The following is a 20,729-nucleotide window of genomic DNA, read 5'->3' as shown; positions in this document are numbered from 1 at the left end:
TAGAAATGTGGGAGGAAAGAAGCTGATTTGTAGGTAGGGGGTGAAGGATTATAGGGCAGAGACGATTTCAGTTTGGGACATGATCTGTTTGAGGTGTCTGTAGTACACACAAGTACAAATATTTAGTAGGCAGCACACAAATGAATCTGGAGCTTCTCAAAGAAGTGCAGACTAGGGAAGTGGAGCTGGAAACCTTCATTATGTGAGGTGAAGTCCCAGGAATGGATGAGAGTACTCAGGGAGAGTATGTAGGAAGAAAAGAGGGCTGATCTGTTCACCTAAAATGGTTAAAATGGTGTATTTTATGTATATTTTAACACCAACATTTTTTTTAAAAGAAGGGAATCCTTTAGGGCAGCGGCCCCCAAGCTTTTTGGCACCAGGGACCAGTTTCATGGAAGACAATTTTTCCACAGATGGGGGTGAGGTGGGGGAGGATGGTTTCAGGATGAAACTGTTCCACCTCAGATCATCAGGCATTAGTTAGATTCTCATAAGGGGTGCACAACCTAGATCCCCCCACATGTGCGGTTCATAATAGGGTTTGAGCTCCTCTGAGAATGTAATGCCACTGCTGATCTGACAGGAGGTGGAGCTCAGGCGGTAATGCTTGCTCACCTGCTGCTCACGTCCTGATGTTTCGCCGGGTTCCTAACAGGCCACAGTCTGGAATTAGGGGTTGGGGACTCCTGCTTTAGGGAATGGATGCAGGAAGAGGAATCTGTAAAAGAAACGAATCACTTGAGCCCAGGAGTTCAAAGCTGCTTTGAACTATGATCATGCCATTGCACTCCAGCCTGGATGACCGAATGAGACTCCATGTCTTAAAAGGAAGGAGGGAGGGAGAGCAGGCAACTTGAGAGGTGAGAAGAGAAAGAAGAGAGATCATAGAAGTCAGTGGAGAGTATTCCAAGATGGATGGTGTAATCAAGAGTATTGTGTGATTCCAAAAGGACAAGTAACATAATGTGACGTGTCAACACTGATGTGTGTGTTGGGTTCAGCAACAGGGAGTTTAATGAATACAGCTTCAGTTTAGTGCTGGAGAGAGGGATGAGGAAATAAATGGGAAGTGAGGAAATGGAAACAGTGGGTTTCTATAACTCTTTCCGTGGCTCAATGGTAGGGATACAAAGTTACAGTTAAGGGATGATGCAGGGTCAAAAAACAGGGACTCTATTTGCTTATGATGGCAGAGAATTGAGCATGTTCAAAATGCTTATGAAATTAGGAATTGGGAGGTTGCAGATATAGCAGAGAGGGTGCAAGATCCCTGGGGAGGTGAGAAAGGGGGTCTAAAGCATAGTGGGGCAGGGATGGATTAGGGGGACCTCTCTTACTGCATTGTAAAGAAAGGAAGAAAGGATGGCTAGAGAGAACGTAAGCTTATCAGCGGGATGGCAGGAAGCTGGGAGTTCCCCTCTTAACAAAACATCCTCTTCATGAAGATGCCCCTAATTACCTTCATGACCTCATTTTCTTTTTTTTTTAAGTCATTAGCACTCTTGCAAACTAGGCAGGTCTTGTTAGTATTCTAGAGTATTTTGCTTTGCCTGTGGTAGGCAGAATAATGCCACTCCCCCACCCTGAGATACCCATGTCCTAATCCCTAGAACCTGTGATTATGTTAGGTTATGTGGCAAAAGGGAATTAAGGCAGCAGATGGAGTTGGTTGTTAAGCAGATGACCTTAAGTTACGGAGATTATTCTAAATTATCCAGGAGAGCCTATTGTTGTATGTGTCCTTAAAAGTGGAAGAGGAAAGCAGAAGAGAGAGTCAGAGGGAGATGTGACCGAGGAGGAAGAGCAGTGATGCCGTGTGAGGACTCTACCTGCTGTTGCTGGCTTTGGACATGGAAGAGGGCCATGAGCCAAGGCATGTGGGTATCCTCTAGAACCTGCAAAATGCAAGGAAATAGATTTTCCTCTAGAAAGGAATGCAACTGGCTAATCTTTTTTTTTTTTTTTTGAGACAGGGTTCTGCTCTGTTGCCCAGCACCAGTGGCATGACGTGGCTCACTGTAGCCTCAACCTCCTGGGCTCAACTGATCCTCTCACCTTAGCCTCCCGAGTAGCTGGGACCACAGACGTGGACCACCACACCCAGCTAATTTTTGTATTTTTTTGTAGAGATGGGGTTTCACTATGTTGCCCAGGCTGGTCTCGAACTCCTGAGCTCAGGCAATCCGCCCACCTTGGCCCCCACAAAGTGCTAAGATTCCAGGCATGAGCCACCACACCTGGTCTTGGCTAACATTTTTTTTTTTTTTAGCCCAGTGAGACCTGTGTTGGACTTCTAACTATGCGGAACTGTATGACAATAGATTTGTGTTGTTTGAACCACCAAGCACCTACAAAACACATCGATCCAGCAGCACATTTTTGAGAACTAGGAAGTGAATGAAAAGGACCTCTGAGCAGCCCAAATACGTGTCACAAACTCCAACAAGCATTGAACCTCCCTCTCTCACTTCATGAATGGGAAAGCCCTCCAGATTCGTTTGAAACCTAGTTTCCCCTGTGCTGGAAAAGTCATCTCATAAGTTGCTTTGTCCTTTCCAAGCCCACAGCAAAGAGAAGCAGGAAAAGAGACTTGTTTCTGCTCTATACTGACAGCAGCGAGAAATCTTAGTTGACATCTGACAGCAAGAAATGTGACAAACCACTAAAAAACCAGGTTCCCAAACTAGAAAGTGCACTAGTTTGGTGCCATTGAATAGAGGGCAGATGTAGTCCCTTGGGGCATTACAGTGCAGTCATTAATGTTCATGACATTGACTCTAAGTTATCAAGAAAAGATTATGTTTGATACAGTATATATATGAACCCAGGTTCATAAAACAATTTAGAAATATTTTCATGCACATCATTATTCATATTTTTTAAAATTAAGGCTTATAGGAGTATGGTGGAGCCAGTTCAGGCTTCAGAGTCATACCTTAATTTTGGGTGAAGCAAATCCCCAGGCTTCGTTTCTGTGAGTGTTGATTTTCTATTGCTCCATAATGAACCTCTAAAAACTGAGCAGCTTCAAATGATACCCATTGATTACCTCATAGTTTCCATAGGTCAGAAGTCTTATCATAGCGTAGCTGGGTTCTCTGCTTAGGTCTCCTTAGGCTGAAATCATGGTGTCAGCTGGGGCTGTGGTCTCACCTGAAGTTTGGGGTCTTCTTCCAAGCTGCCTGATTGTTGACATCCAGTTTCTTGTAGTTGTGGGACTGAGTCCCCTACTTCCTTGCTAGCCATCAAGTGGGGACATTCTCTGCTAGAGGCTGTCCTCAGCTCTCTGCCGCATGGCCTTCTCTACAACATGGCAGTTTGCTCCTTCAAGGCCAGCAGAAGAGTCTCTCTGTTTCACCATTTTTTTAAAAGGGACTCATCTGATTAGGTCAGGCTCACCTAGGATCATCTCCCTTTCGGTTAACTAAGTCAAAATCAGAGGAATGATATCCCAACATATTCACTGGTCCCTTTCATACTTAGGGGATTATACAAGGTGCGTACACCAGGGAGCAGATATCTTGGGGGTCCACCTACCATAGTCATTGTAAAGGGAAAGGTATCTACCTGTATGGTTGTTACAGGGATTGTGAAGCCTTTACCACACAGAAGGTACCTGCTAAATGTTGGTTTCCTTACCTCTCTGCTCCCACCTTTTACCTTGCAGGTACGTAATGTGTGTCTGTTGAATCAAATGGGTTTGAATGGCCTTAATGAGAGAGATGAGGCCTCAAGAATTCCTACAGAGGGGCAGGGCTGGAGTGGCCACTGCCTGACCATCAGCCTTACCATCACTGACTTTCACCTTTTCTTGGCAGGTGGGCATGAAGACTTTTCAAAAATGATCGATGAAGCCGAGCCCCTGGGCTACCCAGTTGTGGTGAAGAGCACACGAGGCCACCGGGGTCAGTGCCACCTCTCCAGGGCTTCCTGGGTCATCAGCCCACTTGGGCTGCTGCTCTGCCTGGACAAGACATTCCTCAAGTGCTGCTTAGAAAAATGGAGCTCCCCTTTGAGGAGCTTGCAGTGTCTCTTCCTCTTTGTCCTTTGTTCTTGCTTTTGTCAGATCATGCTCACCTCTTCCTCAAACGATTACAGTCAACTCCTGACTTATAGCTGATCGGTTCCCCTAACTCCGCTGCCAGTGCCTCCTGTTCTTTTTTTGAAGTAATTTCTCTGAAACATAGATCTATTCTTGACACTCTCTTGCTGAAAAACCCTCCCAAGACCCTGTGCTGCCTATTAGACAGAGTCCATATTCCTCATCAGGAAACTGAAGGCCCTGCACGAACAGCCTCAGCCTTCCCATGCAGCCTTCTGTGGCCACGTGAACCTTTCATAATCCATTCCAGACTACTTCTCATTCACCACGTAGACCATGCATTTTCCCCTCTTTAAACGTCTGCTCTTTTCCCTTCGCTGAGAATGCCATCTTTGTCTGCTCACTTGGTCAACAACTTCTGCTCATCCTTTAAGGCCAGCTCCAGATGTCATTTCTTTTCCACACACATCCCTGGTCTCCCTCCCTGTCTTCCAGACAAAATTAATTGCTCTTCCTTTTTTGTTTCCATAGCATTTTGTACGTGCCTCTAGCAGAGTGCTATATTTTGTAACAGTTACAGGTTTATATGCCTGCTTCCTTTACTAGACTGCAAGCTGCTCAGTGGTGGGGACCAGATCCTGAGCATCTGTCTCTGTAAGGCTTACTGCAGTGTTCAGTGCATCGTCGGGACTCAGTAGGGACATCAGCAACAGAAAGCAGTCCTCCTGCAGTACCTGAGCAGGTGCCTCATGGGGATACCCAGGTGGCATGCTTAAACGCTCCGGGCATCTGGAGTGAGGGAAGGTCACCCTAAATAGATAGTAGTGAGCAACTACTATGGTGTAGGGACTATGCAATAGAAATGGACTAGACAGCACTCCATCCTGGGTGACAGAGCGAGACCATGTCCCAAAAAAAAAAAAAAAAAAAAGAACTAGACCCAGTCACTGATTTCAAGGAGCTCAAATGTGTAGACACAGTTGCCTTGCAGGGTGATCTCTGATGTAGCAAGTATGCCCAGGGGTCTGTTTGAGCCTACAGGAGGGAGGGTACAGTTCTGCCGTGAAGTCTTCACTGGAAGAAAAGGAGACTTCAGTGGAAGTGTAGAATTTGAATTGGAGGAAGTGAGCGAGCAACACACGGAAGCAGGGGTAGGCAACGCAACCTGTAAGCATAGATGAGTCATGTTGAGGAGCAGAGAAAGGAGCTTGGGTGGCAAAGCGGGGCTCTTAGTGCTATCCAGATATGCTACTGAGCTCAATTTCAACCAGCCTTTCGACTAGTCATTTTTATTGTGGTAAAATACACATAACATAAAATTCAAATATTTATTGAGTGCCTACAAAATGCAAGGCACTATTCCAGGGATACAGATAAGAACAAAAGTTCCTGCCCTCAAAGAACTTCCATTGTAGAAAGGTAAGATAGCAAACAGAAATTAAATGTAATACATAATGTTTTATAAATTTAAAAAATGGAAATACAATTCACATAAAAAATTTACCAGTGCAAATTGTAAAATTCACTGGATTTTAGTGAACTCACTGTGTTTTACAACTATTACCACTACTTAATTTCAGAACGTTTCCATCACCCCTGAAAGAAGCCTCATACCTCGTAGGAGTTAGTCCCGATTGCCTCTCCCTCAGTCCCTGGCAACCACTGACCTATTATTAATAATACTTTCTGGGCTGGGCACGGTGGCTCAAGCCTGTAATCCCAGCACTTTGGGAGGCCGAGACGGGTGGATCCACGAGGTCAGGGGATTGAGACCATCCTGGCTAACACGGTGAAACCCCGTCTCTACTAAAAAAAATACAAAAAAAACTAGCCAGGCGAGGTGGCGGGCGCCTGTAGTCCCAGCTACTCGGGAGGCTGAGGCAGGAGAATGGCGTAAACCCGGGAGGTGGAGCTTGCAGTGAGCTGAGATCCGGCCACTGCACCCCAGCCTGGGTGACAGAGCGAGACTCCGTCTCAAAAAAACAAAAAACAAAAAACAAAATAATACTTTCTGTTACTATAGATTTACCTGTTTTGGCTATTTTATATGAATGGATTTATACAGTATGTGGACTTTGGTGTCTGTCTTCTTTCGCTTAGCATGATGTCTTCAAGGTTCATCCGTGTTGTCACAAGTAACACTAGTTTATCTCTTTTTGTGACTTAACAATATGACCGTTGTATGGCTGTACCACATTTTACATTTCCACCAGCAGTGTTTGAGGGCTCCAGTTTCTCCATATCCCCACCATCACTTGTTATTTGTTATGTATCTATGTGTGTTTATTATAGCTATCTAGTGAGTGTGAAATGGTATCTCATTGTGGTTTCAACTTGCATTTGCCCAAAGACTAACGATGTTGAACATCTTTTCATGTGCTTGTTGGCCATTTGTGTATCTTCTTTGAAGGAATGTTTTTTCATATCCTTTGTCCACTTTTTAACTGGATTTTTAATCTTTTTATTTTCAAGTTTAAAGGATTCTTGTATAATGTAGATTCCTTTTTTTTTTTTTTGAGATAGGCTCTCACTGGACTGCAATGGTGTGATCTTGGCTCACTGTAGCCTCTGCATCCTGGGCTCAAACAACCCTCCTGCCTCAGCCTCCCAAGTAGCTGGGACTATAGGCATGCACCACCATGCCTGGCTGATTTTTCATTTTTTATAGAAATGAGATTTTGTCATGTTGCCCAGGCTGGTCTCAAACTCCTGGACTCAAGCCATCCACCCACCTCGGCTTCCCAAAATGCTGGGATTACAGGCATGAGCCACTGCGCCCAGCCATATAATGTAGATTCTAAATCCTTATTAGATATATAACAACATGTTTGAACATATTTTTCCCATTCCCATAGGTTGTCTTTTCATTTCTTGATATAGTATCTTTGATGCACAAAAGTTTTTTATTTTGGTGAAGTCTAACTTGTCTATTTGTTTGTTTGTTTGTTTCCATATGCTTTTGATGTCATTTCGTGCTTGCCTAATCCAAAGCCACACAGATTTACATTTATGTTGCCTTCTAAAAGCTTCATAGTTTTAGCCCTTACCTTTGAGTCTTTGATCCATTTTGAGTTAATTTTTTTGTTTGGTATGAAGTAGAGGTTCAACTTTATTCTTCTGAATGTGGATATCCAGTTTTTCCCAGTACTATTTGTTGAAGAGCCTGTTCATTCCCCCACTAAATGCTGTTGGAACCCTTGTCAAAAATCAGTTTGCCATGTGCGTGAACGTTTATTTCTGGGCTCTCAATTTTATTCCATTGATATAGTTCTATCTTTATGTCAGGCCACACTGTCTTGATTACTGTAACTTTATAGTAAGTTTTGAGATTGGACCCGTTTTCTCTCAAATGGGATTAACCATCCTTGTTATAATGGCTTCCTAGTGCTAGCATGAAGTATAAGTGAAATAATAAAAAATCAAAGTGCTTGGCACTTAGTACATGATTAACCAATCTTACTGCCTTTTTCTCCTTTTTTCCTTCTTGCCTTAAAACTGTAGCTCCTTTATTAACTGTAGACTGACCCCCATATTAGAACTTCTGTACCCGAAACCAAGAAACCCAGTTCCTATCTCTAGTCCCCATCTCTGCTGAAAATCCTACCTAATGTCTGGAGAACCCAGTGCAGATACCTGAATCCCAGCCATCTGTTGCCGGAAGTCAGATCTCCAGATCTCCTGGCATCAGATGTGTATCTTCTTGCCCCACACTCATTGATTGAAGACAGGGAACACTGATGCTGCATCGTCCACCCTTGCTGGGGCCTCTCCATTTTCCTCTTGTGACCCCTTGCTGGGTCCTATCCAACTTCCCTGACACACGCACTTACCTGCACACTCCCGTCACCTGCCACTGGCCATCTTCAGATCATGTGGCCATACTCCTTCAGCTCTGTCAGGTGTCTAGGGTCCAGTCATCTTGGGAATGATTGCATCCTGGTTATAACATGTTTTGGAATTTACTTTTCAGTTGTATGTACCACTAGGGACTGGTTTGTTTGTTTGTTTGTTTTTGAGATGAAGTTTTGCTCTTGTTGCCCAGTCTGGAGTTCAGTGGCACCATCTTGGCTCACCACAACCTCTCTGCCTCCTGGGTTCAAGCGATTCTCCTGCCTCAGCCTCCCGAGTAGCTGGGATTATAGGCATGCACCACCATGCCCAGCTAATTTCGTATTTTTAGTAGAGATGGGGTTTCTCCATGTTGGTCAGGCTGGTCTTAACCTCCTGACCTGAGGTGATCTGCCCATCTCAGCCTCCCAAAGTGCTGGGATGACGGGCATGAGCCACTGCACCTGGCCTGGGACTGGTCTTTTTATTAAGACTTCAGAAGAGTTCCAGTCCTTGTAAGATGGTGACACAAAGCTCAGGAAAACCACCTCTTTGTTCCATATTTGCTGAAAAGAATGCTCAGACTGGGCATGCTCATGTCAGATTTGCAGAGCAAATTTATCAGAACCCCTGCTCAGGTCTGTTAACTAATATATCAATGGAAAAGCCGATGTTGGCTGGGCATGGTGACTCATACCTGTAATTCCAGCACTTTGGGAGGCTGAGGCAGGCAGATTACTTGAGGCCAAGAGTTCGAGACCAGCCTGGCCAACATGGTGAAACCCCGTCTGTACTAAAAATACAAAAATACCAGGCGTGGTGGTGTGTGTCTGTAATCCAAGCTACTCTTGAGGCTGAGGCAGGAGAATTTCTTGAGCCTGGGAGGCGGAGGTTGCAGCAACCCAAGATCGTGCCACTGTACTCTAGCCTGGGTGACAGAGAGAGACTCTGTCTCAAAAAAAAAAAAAAAAAAAAAAAAAAAAAAAAAAAAAGCTGATGCTAAATTATTACAAAAGTGTAGGCGATTTGAACAGAAAATAATTTAGAATCAAGAAGGAATGCTTTCTGCAGAGATCAACAGAGGCATAGGCCATTCCTTTGAGAATTAAATGGGTATAGCCAAATAATAACTTTATGTCTACAAGGAAGGATGCCTGTCAGTGGTTCCCTACTTTGAGCTCCCACAGAATTATGCATAGACCTCTCTTGATGTTATATCACTCTGTGCTACCTTTTTTTTGGGATCTCTCTCCAGAACTTGGAATTTCTCTAAAGTATGTTCAATAAATTATGTTCTACAAACATTAATTGACATCCGCCCTGTGCATCCAGCCCAGTGTTAGGTCTGAGGAGTTTTTTAAAAATGAGTTAGATGTCGATCCTGCCTCATCAGCATCCTGGGGGTGATGGCAGATGCTAATTAACTGTTTTGGGGACTGAATTGATTAGATCCTTGGGATTCTATTTTGACTCTTTCTCTGTGTTTCTGAAATAATCATTATGTCATTTCAAAAAGAGTGATGGTGGAGGGAGAGGGTATTAGGACCTGAGGAAAGTTAAGGGAAAGTAAGGTTCCATGGTCATTTGATAAGAAGCAAAAGTCTAGCAGAGAAATAGAAGGGACCAAAGTGAGGCAAGTTCAGAGGGAACTGATGACTTGATGGACAAGGAGGCCAGATGGCAAGTACAGAGTCCAGAGCTTCTCTAAACCCCTTTCTTGCTCTTTCTCTTCTTAAAGGAAAAGCTGTTTTTCTGGCAAGAGATAAACATCACCTCTCTGACATCTGCCATCTGATCCGCCATGATGTGCCCTACCTGTTCCAGAAGTACGTGAAGGAGTCCCATGGAAAGGACATCCGGGTGGTGGTGGTAGGGGGCCAGGTCATAGGCTCCATGCTTCGCTGCTCCACTGATGGACGGATGCAGAGCAACTGCTCTCTCGGTAAGGTATAAAAGCACAGGGTTTCATTAGGGTATTTGGACCCATTCACCAAATGTATATCGATCCCTACTGTCTTGTCAGACCCTCTGCTAGACACCAGGATCTCACAGATGAGAATGAGGAACAACCCCTTTCCTATGGCAGCAGGCAATCCTGGAGGGGAGCATATGAGTATAAGCGCTGTGGCAGAGGTCAGACAAGGAATGTCAGGACATGGAGGACTGAACCCTCTCCTCTAGGTGTTAAGACTTAAAAAGGGACTGACATGAGGACTGACATTGGAGAAAAACTCCCATCTGGGTAAAGGATGGAATGAAGGCATAAGATGGGAGGCAGGGAGGTGAGGCTTGAAGCTGTTGCAACAGCTCAGGCAAAAAAAATGAGAGTCTAAAGTGATGACAGGAGAAATACCATATTTTCCTTTTATATTTTAATGGAAGTGTTTTCCTTTCTTGTATGATGCTATTAGAAAGCTACAGTTTATGCTTTGGTCGAATGCATAAACCCATCCCATTAACCCATTAATAAAGTTTGTTTTCTGTTGTACTGAATGGCGATACTCCAAGAGGGATGTAAGTTCTTGTCCCCATCGCAGAAAGCTATTGTCAACTTTACTGAATGAGTTTATATGTTGGTAATAGGAAAAAAAATCACAATCACTAGTTATTATTTCCTAAATCACCATATGAGTGAGTATACCAAGTCCAGTGACTAATAAAGAGGCTTAGACACTGTCTGGCTCTTCTTTCATTGATAGTCATTGAGCATTTCCAGGAACAGACTCTGTGATGGATGTGGGAGTGTAGAGATGATGAGAGAGCCCTTGCCCTCGGGTAGCATGTGGTCCCATAAAGAAGACATATGGGCCAGGTGTGGTGGCTTATGCTTGTAATCCCAGCATTTTGGAAGGCCAAGGCAGGAGGATCACTTAAAGCCAGGAGTTTGAGGCCAGCCTGGACAACAAAGTGAGACCCCATCTCTACAAATTTTTTTTTTTTAAGTTAGCCAAGTGCAGTAGCACATGTCTGTAGTCCCAGCTGAACTCACAAAGCTGAGGTGGGAGGATCCCTTGAGCCCAGGAGTTTGAGGCTGCAGTGAGCTATCATTGCGCCATAGCACAACAGTCTGGGCAACAGAGTGAGACCCTATCTCTTAAAAGGAGGAGGAGGAAGGAAGAGATAATTATAAGATAATTGTGATAAAGTGGTGTGTTGGAGTCAAATGCTAGATTCAGGTTGACATACTACTAAGTACCTTACATGTTATCTCATTTTCTTTTTTCTTTTTTTTTTTTTTTTTCTCCTGCGACAGTCTTGTTCTATTGCCCAGGCCAGAATGCAGTGGCATGATCCCAGCTCACTGCAACCTCCGCCTCCCAGGCATTCAAGCGATTCTCATGCCTCAGCCACCCAAGTAATTGAGACTATAGGTGTGTACCACCACACCTGGCTGATTTTTGTGTTTTTAGTAGAGACACAGTTTCATCATGTGGGCCAGGCTGACCTCAAGAGATCTACCTGCCTTGGCCTCCCAAAGTGCTGGGATTACAGGCATGAGCCACCATGCCTAGCCCATTTTCATGATCATCATGTTTAGTGCCAAAGTATTGAACCTTGTGTATTATCATTTTGACTTTTTTAGTTACCTTACAAAATCCATTCATTAGTAACCACGTGGCTTTATAATTTATCCATGTTGCTTTACTTGGTGAGCTGTTTTAAAACTGTTTTATAGCCTTTTTTAGATACAGTGTCATAGGTGGGAAGGGATATTGTTAAGGTAAAGACACTAGTTGTTGGACCTGAGAATACAATTCTTAAATCTTTCCAAGGAGACTAACTGGAGACAAATCTGAAGTCCTAGCTTTTTAGCAAAGTAAGAGCAAGATTAGTCTCTCCTTGGTTCAGGATTTTGTCTCAGTCCTTTCCATATCTCTGTTTTTTTGTTTTTTTGTTTTTGGTCCATTGAGGCATTTTATTTATAAATATTAGTATGTATTACATCCCTAGAAAAATAATCCCAGGATTTTCCCATCTGTGTGTTTTCATCTTACTTTTTCACAGGCCATGATGGCCATGATGCTAGCTGAGGTTGTCAGTACAGTGAACCAAACTGATGGAATGGGAGCAGATTATTCTGCCATTTTTCTGATCTTCAAGTTGCACATCAGACTGGGGCCGTTCACTCCCCACTTGTTTAATCTGCCTGTGAGGTTCACAGCAATTTTCCCAGCTCTGTGATCATCAGTGATTGCAGATTTGTGAACGTAACTATGCTTTGTCATCACAGTTAGAAACCAGATGATGACTTTGGAGCATGGCCTAATAAGAACCTGGCGTTTGCCCCATTTCGGCATTGGTGATGCTCTTGAGAGCATCAGCCAGGACATTGACGTGCACCATTATGGCAGCACAGAAAGACGGCAGAAGGTGCCATCTCTCTTAAAAATCAGTAAGTTGTGGCCGGGCATGGTGGCTCACACCTGTAATCCCAGCACTTTGGGAGGCTGAGGCGGGCGGATCACAAGGTCAGGAGATCAAGACCATCCTGGCTAACACGATGAAACCCTGTGTCTACTAAAAATACAAAAAAAATTAGCCGGGCGTGGTGGCAGGTGCCTGTAGTCCCAGCTACTCGGGAGGCTGAGGCAGGAGAATGGTGTGAACCCGGGAGGCGGAACTTGCATGAGCCAAGATCACGCCACTGTAGCTGGGACTGCAGCACTTGGGAGGCTGGGGGAGGAGGAACCCTACAGCGAGCCACCATACCTACCTAGTTTTATTTTTGTTTTTTGTAGAGATGGGGTCTCGCTATGATGCACAGGCTGGTCCAAACTCTTGGCCTCAAGCAGCCCTCTCACCTCAGCCTCCCAAAGTGCTGGGATTACAGGCGTGAGTCACTGTACCCAGCTGGCATTATTATTAATGGCTGTACAATACACTGTTTTTCCCTACTGTGAGAGATTTAGATTATAATTTTTCATTTCATCATTCAATATGTATTGAATATTTATTAAGTGCCCATCATTTACCTGGCTCTATGATTTGTATTTTAAATAATACTACCATCAACATCTTTGTGCATAAAGCTTTTTTCCCCCCATACCATAAGATTATTTCCTTGGTAGTGGGATGGCTGGGTCAGAGGCAATCAGCATTTTTAAGACTAGATAAAAATTGGCTGTATTGTTTTCCCGAAGGGTGTAGTGATTTCCATCCAGACCTTTTGTGATTAATGATCGAGCCTGTCTTTCTTCCCCTCCTGGGCAGACCCCTGTCTCTTCTTTGAAGAGTCATCTGACTTCTCAGTTGTCACCTTTACATCACTGTGCTTTCCCCACAGGTGGCGTGGGTGTCATGTGCCCGCTGACAGAACAAGGCAAGCAGTTGGCTATTCAGGTGTCCAACATCCTAGGCATGGACTTCTGTGGCATTGATCTCCTTATCATGGACGATGGCTCCTTTGTGGTGTGTGAGGCAAACGCTAATGTTGGCTTCCTAGCCTTCGACCAGGCATGCAACTTAGATGTGGGTGGGATCATTGCAGACTATACCATGTCCTTGCTGCCAAACAGGCAGACTGGAAAGATGGCTGTCCTCCCAGGACTGTCGAGTCCGAGGGAGAAGAACGAGCCGGATGGCTGTGCTTCAGCTCAGGGAGTTGCAGAGAGCGTCTATACCATCAACAGTGGGTCTACCTCTAGCGAAAGTGAGCCTGAACTGGGAGAGATCCGGGATTCCTCAGCAAGCACAATGGGGGCCCCAACCTCCATGCTGTCCGAACCTGGCTACAACATTAACAACAGGATTGCTTCTGAATTAAAACTTAAGTGAATTCCTGCTCTTTGGCAGCATTTAAACCAAATCCTACTGCTTCCCTAGTAGTTTTGAGTGAATAAAATCTGGACTAATGTGATTTCATTTGCACAGAAACTAGAAATCCCATCTGGGCACTCAGCATTTTTTCTAACGATGATTTAAGCAAATGGCCTAGCTTTGTGGTTTTTACAAAGACAAATATAAAAACACTCACCAAGAACAACGTCCCGACTGATCAATATGAGACTGACGTCTGCTGTGAGCACGTCGATATTACAGCTGACTCTAAGGCACTGACCCTGCTGCTGCTTCTGACTTTTAGCAGTAGAACCCATTAACTCGAAATGGCTTATGGAAATATGTACTCAAAAGCAAGCACGGGATGGAAGCATGTACAGGCGAGCTGGAATGTGACTGCAGTAATAGGTTCTTCACTAAGTGTGTGTGTGATGCTTGGAAAATACACAGTTCAAACACTATTAGAGGATCAATCTCTGCTCCCCATCAATCACCATCTTGACCATATTTCTCCGACACTCAGGATATGGTGTTTTAGGGAGCTTCCTCATTAGCATTTTCAATGAAGCACTTTGTAGAAAGTGAGATTGAACGTTCTTTGACTTCACAGGTTGGCAAATGTCCTGCTTTGTAACTGGGCCTTTCTACAAATTGCTTTGCCACTCTGAATTTACAGACCCTGCTTCAACTAATGTCAGCTCTAGCAGCTTCTTGCACCTTTGCTGCCTTTGGCCTCAGCTGGAAATGCACTTCAATGAGCTAGTGGCCACACACTTTATTTCTTAAGCGTGCACTAGAATCTAACACCATGGACTTTCTTTTTCAATGGACTCTGTTCACTTGTCATCCAGAAGCCAGGGTTTTTACCATAGAAAGCTACTTGGAGATCATCATTCTTCCCCTCCTCTACTGAAACTTTGTGTACTGCTTAGCTGTAGGAGGTTTCCTTGTATGAGTGGGTGTTGTAAGTCTATTGAGTAGATGGGAGCCATTGGAAACACTCCAATCCCCTTGAAATTCTACTTTTACCTAGGATCCAGACACCTGTCCTTACCCACTTTTCCATACGGGGAAGACTCAGGTATCAGGAATTACTCACTGCACATTTTGGCGGGGCTAACGTAGACATGACACCAAGTGCTTTTTATTTTAATTCTCTAAGCAGTAGATGAGATCTTTCCCTTGGGAGAAATCACAGAGATGGAGTTTTCCATTTCTGCTTATATGAAAATAAGCAAAGATACCTTTTTAACCAAATACACTAGAACATATGCACTCAAGAGTTAGCATAATTGGAGTTATTTTCTTGAGGTTGCATGTGCTAAGAACACTTAGGGTTCCCCTTTGGGGTTACCTTTGAAGCCATGCAAGGCAAAAAGCCTCGCAACTTTATAGTCAGACCTTGGGTTTTATCCAACCCCTCCTCCTGCCCACCAAGGTAATCCTGAGCTTCATCACCCATTTTATTTAGCAGACTTATTTTCTAATGCTCTTTAGCTGTTAAAAAAAAAAAATCATTCCTCAAAAAATAGATCTACCCTTAAAGGACAAAGATTTACCAACACTGAAGACCCTTACAAGTTGACAGTTTCTAAAGAGGGTTCTAGAAATGTTCTGTGTAAGGTCAGCTTCACTGGAATAAACATACGTCTTCCCAAGGTGACTACTTCGAAGGCAACACTACCCATTCGGGTGCAGAAATTACTGTACTTATTCTGCCAGAAATGTAAAATGTGTATAAAGTTAAGCTATTGCATTTTTTCGTAACACATTTAAATAGAAATTGGCTTTTAAAGTATTGTAGTTAAAACCAGATCTCACCAAGTAATAGTTGTACAATTGACAAATGTTTGGTGCCGTGTAATGGAGATGTCACACTACACAGTTGTTTAATGCAGTCCAACATAAGGTGCATGCCACTGAACTGTAACGCTAGTAATGTGTCTTGTACAATTGAAAAATAATACTTCACCTTTATATAAGTTAAGACATGTACCTTATCTTTACCACTCAGGGTGGCTTTAAAAGACGGACAGCTTTAGATTTGTTCTCACTGGAACTGGTTACACCTTCTGTGCAAACTTAACCAAGTGATGATCATCTGGAAGCTGCATCCCCTCATTTCCACTGTTTGGTGTGAATCTAGTCTCCCCACTTTATCTAAAAGGAGGCTAGCAGGGCCCCAGCCTGAGCAGAGCAGCCAGAGAGTGCTCCAGATTCCTTTGCCAAAGGAGGCCCATTTTCCAGCTGTGAGTGACATCTGTAGTCATTGGCTTCATTGCCTGGCACCAGTCCTGTCTAGAAGCGGAGAAAGCTGGATCACAGCTGGACCACAACCAGCCCCGATCCAGGATTTCCCATACCATGCTGGCTGTGGGCTCTGTGAGCCTCAGGCTATACTTGTCATAGCTGGCCACAGGCCTGCTAAAGGAACATGGGGTGCAGAGGCAGAGCCTAGTTCTGGCTCTCTGCTTGAACAGCTGACCTTGTGCAATGACAGGAACTCTGTGTCTCCATGTTTCATTCAGATAGAGAAAATGCCTCATTTGTTTACCTCTTTGAGGCTGAAGTAAGTAAGTGAGACTGGTGCATGTAAGTTAATGGTAGCAGAACACCTCCCACATCTGATTTGTAACAGTTTCACATCACTCCTTAACAAAGAAAAAGGCCAGGCCGGGCGTGGTGGCTCACACCTGTAATCCCAGCACTTAGGAAGGCTGAGGCGGATGGATCACGAGGTCAGGAGATCGAGACCGTCCTGGCTAACACAGTGAAACCCCGTCTCTACTAAAAATACAAAAAAATTAGCCGGGTGTGGTGGCCGGCACCTGTAGTCCCAGCTACTCGGGAGGCTGAGGCAGGAGAATGGTGTGAACCCGAGAGGCGGAGCTTGCAGTGAGCTGAGATTGGGCCACTGCACTCCAGCCTGGGCAACAGAGTGAGACTCCATCTCAAAAAAAAGCCATACATTCTTGGCATTAGCACACTGAACAGTGGTAAGGACCCTGAGAAAGGAATGCAGCTTCTCAGAGGCCTCACTTCCAGCCAGGGAAACTTAAGACCTGAAAGGAATATGGCTCTTTGTGTATTCAAACAGCCTTCTGGATGTATCGTATATAACCTGAAACTCTCCACTCTTGTATACCAACTAACGAAGTCTTCCTTATGTAACATAGATTGCAGTGTCTGTATATGGTCTTTCCATTATCTGGTAGTAGCATCTTGAAACTGGTCAAAACTTGAATGCCAATAGCTCAGTCACTCAGAATATACGATTCTGCACTTGGGAAAAGCGTCTTCATGCTGTTTTTCTGATTAGATATGGGGTTGCCAAAATGAGGATTTGGGGCTTTAGGTCTTTAGGATCTCAGAAACAATATAAGTGGATCATAAGCCACTAGTGTCACAATTGCAGGCTCACTGGTTCCAGCTAAAAGGAGATTCCATGACCATGGGGACCAGGAAAGGAGGAAAGGAAAAAGGGAAAGGTCTGGAATAGTTTTGTGAAAGAAAGAAAAAATTGGGATCATTTGGAATTCTAGTAGGAAGGAGGGAAAAAATGGCTCTTCTGTGGGCTGTTGTAATGAAAGAATCATGAATATGTATTGATTAGAAGTAGATGTCTTTGAAGCTCTTCTGCATAAAGATAATGAGATGCATGGATTTCCATCCACCCTGGAGAAGTGGGGGAGATGTGCTTCCTCCCTTCTTTAAATCCTGAGGAATGCTGGTCTTGAGAACACTGAATGCAAATCTGGGGAAGATGTAAGCAGCTGGCTGGGGAGTTTTAGGACCGCCCAAATAAAAGCTGACCCTCCCAGAGTCTAATGAACTGGCATACTATGTGCAGGCATAGCCTTAGCAGGTCAGTTTAAGGAGTCAGGTCAGAGAATAAATCCAACCTTAGTCAAGTCACTACAGTTTAATATTTTCCTTTGCAACCGGAGGTAAGCCTGTTTGCCATTAGTCTGAGTGGATGTCTTGGGAAGGCCCCTGAAAATAGCCATATTTGTCACTGTCCCTGAAGTGAATGTTCTTAGATCTCGGACTATTTTTGACTCTACCTCTGAGACTCAAGATCAGTACAGATTGTTACTTTAAAATGTTACCTGGAAGACAATTCTTCTAAGGGATATAGTGTTTTAATCTTTTCCTAAAACTAAATCATGCCTCCATTCCAGGTCTATGGCTAGACTCTGCAGCCCTCCCTCCTAAAACCACAGGGCTGAATGTGAAAACTTTCTTTTAAGCCTTTCCATTTCCTTGTCTAGGTACAGTTCCTGTGCCAACATGCACTGTCCCAAGCCCTGTGCTGGCATTCCAACCTGGTTTGGTAATTTCACTGTGTGGTGTTCTCTGGGGTTCCAGGGCCACACTAAGAAAGTCGCTTATGAGCCCCAGTTGAGATCATGGAAATAGCATTTTGGAGACCAGTCTAGTCCCCCATTTTATAAATAGGGAATCTTAGTTCCAGAGGCCGTGGTCACTTGCCAGTCAATAGCAAGGCTGGACTCAGGCAACCTGATTCCTCATCCACTTTGGCATGCTGCCGGGGGTAGCTCCATCCCTCCCTGGAATCTAGCACATGCTCCCATCCTGGGCCTACCCTCCGCCTCTTCCCCTTCTGATGAGCCTCTGTTCTGGATCAACACGGTGTTGATGTGCCAGCCGTCAAGGGTTCAGCACTTGGATGGCTTCTAGGTGAGAGCCCCAAAGGCATGTATATTTCCATGATGCAAGCTGGCTTATGGCCCGCACCGTCTTTAGACCAGCCAAGACCATTTAACTCTACCCCACACTTTCAGTGGTGGGATGTGAGGAAGAAAGCCCATGCCAAGCTAACTGAAAGCTTATTTGGCTCCAATTCAGTCGATGTTCCCTCACTGCGGAATGTCCTGAAACCCAAGGGTTTGCAGCTCCTAAACCTACTGCATTAGGCACACCCAAAAAGAAATCCTGTTTGATTCACGTGCTCCGGTTTCAATCAGCAACAAGGTCAAAAGTTTCCCCCTACTTTCTGTTCCACAGTGCGTCCCCCTTGCAGCCAGACATTAGGCACAGATTCATCCCTGTTGTAACCCAAATGTCAGCTGAGGACTCCCTGCCTCTTGAAATCCAGATAGGTCTGATAACTGGATTCTGGTTCTGAACCTCTACATTTCTGTGATTTCTCAGAGACTTATATTTTTGCAGCCACTGCTGACTCCACACTTCTGCTACCTCATTTTAAACAGCGTCTTATCCCTGCAATGCATCAGCTGAGACATGAAGCTCAGTTCCCTCACCCATTTCCACACAGCAAACTTCAAGTGAGTGAGTGTGTGTGCCTGTGTGTGTCTCAGTGACGTGGGAAGGAATGGCAGATGCTACAACAGTGCAGACTCGGCACCCCATTTATAGAATGTTCTTTTTATATACTATGGAGGAATCTCCACTCACCTTCCACTCCACGTGGTCCCTGTCTCCTGTCCTTGGGACAAAGCAGATCCATTTATATTCTCACATACAGCCAGATGGATAGCCATTCCTTTTCTTAATTTGATTCCTGCCAACACCCTTACCGTCACTACTTCACCTGTTACCATGAGTGGCTTATTAAAAGCATTTTCCTGGACAAAGACAGTTCCCTCTCTAGGGGAATTCGAGTGCCATCTCTTAAGGTGATGTATTATTTTATTCTCACGACACAAGCCAGGCATCACAATGACCATATTCACCACTCGTTGCCAGGGGCACGCCTTTTGGAAGGCAGCATGGACTAATGTGAATGGTACTAGTTTGAGTCAGATCCAGTTCAAATCCACGTAACTTAAAGCTTGTGTGACCCAGGGACACTTTACTTCAACTTGCTAAACTTTAATTTTGTCACCTATAAATGTGATAAACTTGAATGTGTCGCACTTAACCACATGCCTGGCTTTCCAGAGGTTCCTTTCCTCTTGCTCCCCCCACTGTGAGGAATACAAGCATCGCCTTCTTGAGATCAGGGCTCAGTGCCAAGGGATAAAAGCTGGCAGACAGCAGCTTTACAGCTGGGAAAAAGAGCTGCTGGGGGCAGGGCTGGCGGCAGCTCAAGCATGCTGTGGTTCAGGCCTAATGACTGGAAGGTCCCATCCATCCTTGAGGTTTTATGATGCTGTGTGCAAGATATAGCGAACGTATTTGGCGAAGAAAAATCCTGGAGGAAAGACTGCCTCAGACAACTGGGAGACTGGAAAGCCGACCTGGAAAGCAGCCTGACCTTGGATGATTTAGCACCTGGGTTTTTTGGCTCTTCCTGTATTAGGTTTGCTGGCTTCGTATCAAATGGAAGGAGGTGGTGCCAGGGACGTGAATTAAACCTGTCAAATAGAGGGTGAGGGGAGTGCAGAAGGCTGGGGGGAGGGGGACTGTGTGGGGAACTCTGATAGTCCGACAGCACCATCTGGACTTGGCAGGGATGACAGCCCTGAAATCAGATGGAACTAACCAATAAAGCAGCTAAAATTCTGCTGTCCTGGGCCTATCTGGAGTGGGACTCCCATCATCTCCTATGTAGAAGGAACACGGATCTCCTGTAAGGGGAGAGCTGTGGCCCTTAATCGTTCTGCAGAGTTAATAAAGGTCACTGTAGAGGCAGGACTAGGCAGGTGCCTGGTTTGCTTAGTCCCACCTTGAGGGCTCGAGTTCCAGTGGTGTGTTGAACTGGTCTGCACTGGCCCATGAGAGAGTGGATTGTTCAATTTTCAGGAATTTTGTAAGCTGGTTGGTAAACACAGCCACAGTGACTATTAGAGATTATATTAACCTACAATTAAAGTATATTAAAAACAGTAATAAATACTCAAAACTCATCACTTCCTAGTTATTTTACTATTATCTATGTTCTTGAGGATACTGACATCTATTGTATTCGTATGGTGTGCTACAATATAACGGCGTGCTATTGCACATCTCTTCCCAACCTGACCATTCAGTGACATCCCATCGGTAGCTGGAGAATCGGCCCTATTGAGAGTATTTACACCACAGAGACTGGCAAACAGTCTATATCAAGACCCCCTCCCCCAGAGCTGGTTGTTAAACATTTATCAGCACA

At 44.6% G+C, this 20,729-nt stretch overlaps 1 protein-coding gene across 1 annotated transcript in view; it reads left to right on the top strand.

The window, feature by feature from the left end:
* The window catches only part of RIMKLA (ribosomal modification protein rimK like family member A), a 40,638-nt gene extending 20,154 nt beyond the window's left edge, over window positions 1-20,484 (top strand). Inside the window, exons 3-5 of the mRNA XM_007979182.3 lie at window positions 3,822-3,908; window positions 9,612-9,815; window positions 13,158-20,484. Of these exons, the coding sequence (XP_007977373.3) occupies window positions 3,822-3,908; window positions 9,612-9,815; window positions 13,158-13,648 (782 nt within the window). The 3' untranslated portion in view covers window positions 13,649-20,484. The remainder of the gene's footprint in view (window positions 1-3,821; window positions 3,909-9,611; window positions 9,816-13,157) is intronic.
* The last annotated feature ends 245 nt before the right edge of the window (window positions 20,485-20,729 follow it).

The sequence above is a fragment of the Chlorocebus sabaeus genome, chromosome 20, assembly GCF_047675955.1.
Source record: "Chlorocebus sabaeus isolate Y175 chromosome 20, mChlSab1.0.hap1, whole genome shotgun sequence".
NCBI lineage: Eukaryota > Metazoa > Chordata > Mammalia > Primates > Cercopithecidae > Chlorocebus > Chlorocebus sabaeus.
This window is presented reverse-complemented; position numbering and strand designations above follow the sequence as displayed.